The following is a 3,986-nucleotide window of genomic DNA, read 5'->3' as shown; positions in this document are numbered from 1 at the left end:
CCGAACTACTAAAGAAAGGAAAACATGTTTAACAAATTATAATGAAAGAAAAAACACAACAACAAAACCACATTGTTGTGTAAAGAGATTATATCTTGAAGTTCTAGCATTGTTGTTAGCATGTGCTTCCCATGTCCAGTGACCTATTTTTGTCATTGAGGTAAAAAAAACAAAAACAAAAACAGTACTGTCCTGAATATTACATTGTACTGCAAAGAAATTACAGTTATATCACATGTGCAACTGATGGTGATGAGCTCACACTAAATTCGCCAGGGGTAATCATTTTATGCCTATTTGTCCATTACCATCATTGCCCTGACAAGATAAATGACCCCGTTATACCCCTCTACTTTCATGCAAATGATGACAGCCATTATTATTATCGCGGACATCAACTGACATGTTTGCATTCTTTTCAAGATAGAAAACATCCTACTTTCGTTTGGGTCATGAACGAACCGGTAATTTCCATTGTCAGAGATATAATTTGTCAGTATATTGTAGCCCGTGAACCAGTCAATTAGTTATACCATATTTTGTGTGAAAATGGCCTTGCTGCTGATGACAAGAATGACCTCCCCCTCCCCCCGTCTTTAACCTCATATTGCCTCCATGTCCTATTAACCCCTTACTACCAGTAGAGTCCCGAAGTATAGGGACTCTAACTGCCGGAACAGAGTACTTCCCTCTCTAGACAATGCAGTAGACACAACACTCTTTTTTTTTTTCTCCATAGGGAGGGAGTTAAACATTCAAGGCGAATGAAATCCAAAATGTGGATTACGTGAATTCAGAAATATTAGTAGAACACACATCAGTGAAGTTGAAGTGAAGTGAGGAAAATTCATCAGCCCTAAATCCCACAATTGACCCTTGAAAAGCTACCATTTTTTTTTTTTACACAGTTTCGGGATAGCCATCGCTGGATATAGGAAGACAGCAAATCGTTATGTCACCCGTGGACAACGATACAAACAAAAATAAATAATAAAGTGAATTCAACATAATCCTCCTACTCTTTCTAGCACAGTGCGAAAGAACTTGGCTTACCTCTTTCAGAAGGCGGTGGGGGGACGATATAACCCTCAACATAATCATATTAATGGCAGCGGAAGGAATGTGTACTTTTCATAAAACATGAAATGCTGTGGAATTCTCTTTACATTTTAGTCCACATTGTTGTCCGGCTGTGACATCACAAATTGTTGAAGTCTTTTCTATCCAGTGATAGCGGTATCGCCCTAAAATTTTCCTCAAACTACACTGATATTTTTATACTAATATTTACTGCATTTACTCACTCGACATACATGTATCATTTGGATATCAGTCCTTTTTAGTATCCATTCTAAAGGATACTCGAGTAATACTTTCTTCCTTCATCTTGAACAGCTCCAGAAACCACCTAAGTAGACATTTGACAGAACAATACATCTATTCATTCTTCAGTCTTCAAATTATTTCAAATCTCTGTTTTAAACCTTCGAAAATGTGAGTTCTTGAAGATATGCATTCAACCATCGATCTGGTGTGGCACGCAAGCTGGTGAATGACAAAGCCAGAGCTCTTGGTGTTTAAGATGTCACTTTATAGAAGGTTCCACTTCTAGACCATAGAGACTCAGATCCATGTCGAGATCTCCTCTCGGTGATCAGAGTCAGACCCTTCTAGGAGCTGCGAAGGCGTTATACTACATTGCAAGATCTGATCAACTTTCTGTGATCATCGCAGTCTCCAGGGGTGTCTTCAGGTTGGTCCCGCGAGCTGATCTGTGTAGAGATCAACTGGTGGCTCTTGTTCCGTGTCACGCTTCATGTGCGCGCAATCAAGGCATCGTCACTCTTGGATCATTGTCCAAGTCCGTTGCTTTGGAGGGTGCTCGGGACTTTGGAGAGGTTTAATGGGATGGAATCTTTGAGAAGTTGTTTCACGATGACAAGCGCAAAGGTGGTTACTTGTTAACCGTATAAAATAGACTGTTATCATCATCAGCGTACCTCTTCATTCTTTCTTCTATATGCAGACAATGGCAGAGATTGTTGCACCTCTTGGCAGGGGGATCCAATCCCAGAGATGCACGGGGTATAATCTTGGTTGAGCAAGGAGGTACACGTCTCGCCTGTCACCCAGTGGGTTTAAGGACGTCATCTGTCACGTCATCTCTTGATAGGCACTGGTAGGGTTGGAACACACGACAAGGGTCCAGGTCTCGCAGCCCTGGACACCGTGTGCATTATCAGAGACGGTCACAGCAGGTAGCATGAATTATTTTGATTCATTCACGGCATCCTATATCGGGTAAAGTTACATAACTTTTGGCATGTTATTGAGTTGCTCTCTTTTTGCTCTTGATGTAGGTTTTTATACCTTTATATATGTATGTATGTATGTATGTATGTATTTATTTGTTTATTTGCTTGTTTATTTATCGATTTATGTATGCATTCATTCCTCACTATCGACTTCGTGATGCGGAAAGCCATGAGCAACGCAACCTTTAGAGTCAAGTGGAATGATAACCGCCTAACAGACTTGGACTTCGCAGATGACTTGACTCTTCTGGGAAATACAGCCCAATCCCTACAAGAGATGACAGATAGCCTTACAGAGACAGCAGCCAAGGTGGGCCTCAGAATTAGCTCAGAAAAAAACCAAGGTCATGTCAATCCATGATGAACGTCCTATGAATCTGCAGGTGAACGGCCAAACCGCAGAAGAGGTTTCCAACTTCACCTACCTAGGCAGAATCATATCCAAGGATGGGGATACAGAATTGGACATCACATGTAGGCTGGGCAAAGCAAGATCTGTTTTCCAGAGACTCAGGAAGGTGTGGGGATCAAAACATATTACATTGGACAGTAAAATCACACTATATAGCTCCCTCGTCATCCCAGTGGCAGTCTATGCAAGTGAAACATGGAAAATAACAGCAAGACAAGCAAAGAAATTAGATGTATTCCATCAAAGATGTCTCAGAAAAATTCTGAACATCACCTGGAAGGACAAAATCACAAATGAAGAAGTATTATGGAGATATAATCAAAAAGATCTCAGCATTATTATAAGGGAAAAAAGACTGAAGATGCTAGGACACACCCTGAGAATGAAGGACGAAAGACACGCCAAAACCTCATTAGAATGGACGCCTGCATGCGGAAAAAGGAGAAGGGGAAGGCCAACAAACACCTGGAAAAGAACAGTACTTAAGGATTTACAAACAATGGGAGTAAAGCTACGGTCACAAAGGTTCGTACGAATGTCACTGTTCGTACGAATTCTGGAGTTCGTAGAGATTCGTAGATGGGGCACAGATTCTTAAACGGCCTTCTTACGAATTTCGTACGGACGCTGTTTAATTCGCAAGAACAACTTAAGACCTCTTAGAGAAACGAAATGATTTATGGCCCAAGAATTCGTACGTTTTTTGTAAGAATGCCTTGAGTTATTCTTTCGTCACACTTACGGCCATCTTACGATTTCTTTTTGTCGTAAGATGGTCGTACGTACAAATCACGGAACTCTCAAGTCATTCGTAAGAAGATTTTTTGTATATTTTGTCAGGTTGTTAAAAAGACGCTGCCGTGTCCTGTCGAAAATTCTGTAACAGTTGAAAGTTTTATACTTCAAGATGGCAGTAGTGCCAAGAGGAGACTACAACTGCAGCTGCAACTACAAGTAGAGGAGGAGGAGGTTGTTGCTCCAACTCTCACCCTCTCGCTCCTTCCTCCTCATCTCCCTCTTTTCTTTTCTTCCCCTTCCCTCTTTTCCATTTTATTGCCTCCCTTTTGGTCCCATAATAAGCAGAAATGCTTTCTGGTCTAACATCTAGAACAAAGTGAGGATTTGAACTTCGCACGTTTGGCTTCATACCCTTAAAACTCACCAGTTACACAAATATTGTGTACCTACGCCTTACGAGTCCCTTACGAACGCCTTACAAACTCGAAGAGTTGTTCGTAAGAACGCCGTACGAATCTCCG

General features: G+C 41.1%; 1 protein-coding gene across 1 annotated transcript; it reads left to right on the top strand.

The window, feature by feature from the left end:
* The first annotated feature begins 2,472 nt into the window (after positions 1-2,472).
* Positions 2,473-3,685, top strand: LOC140241369 (uncharacterized). The gene is made up of 3 exons (XM_072321102.1): positions 2,473-2,625; positions 2,699-2,833; positions 3,614-3,685. Exons 1-3 carry the CDS (start codon positions 2,473-2,475, stop codon positions 3,683-3,685), a joined length of 360 nt encoding a protein of 119 aa, XP_072177203.1.
* The last annotated feature ends 301 nt before the right edge of the window (positions 3,686-3,986 follow it).

Source organism: Diadema setosum, chromosome 18, assembly GCF_964275005.1.
Source record: "Diadema setosum chromosome 18, eeDiaSeto1, whole genome shotgun sequence".
NCBI classification, from domain to species: Eukaryota; Metazoa; Echinodermata; class Echinoidea; order Diadematoida; family Diadematidae; genus Diadema; species Diadema setosum.
This window is presented reverse-complemented; position numbering and strand designations above follow the sequence as displayed.

Coding starts and splice junctions, on each gene's coding strand:
- LOC140241369 (XM_072321102.1), top strand. CDS start 2,473: ATGCGGAAAGCCATGAGCAACGCAACCTTTAGAGTCAAGTGGAATGAT. Junction 2,626..2,698: donor TTACAGAGACAGCAGCCAAG/GTGGGCCTCAGA, acceptor ATGAATCTGCAG/GTGAACGGCCAAACCGCAGA. Junction 2,834..3,613: donor TTTTCCAGAGACTCAGGAAG/GTGTGGGGATCA, acceptor ATTCTGTAACAG/TTGAAAGTTTTATACTTCAA.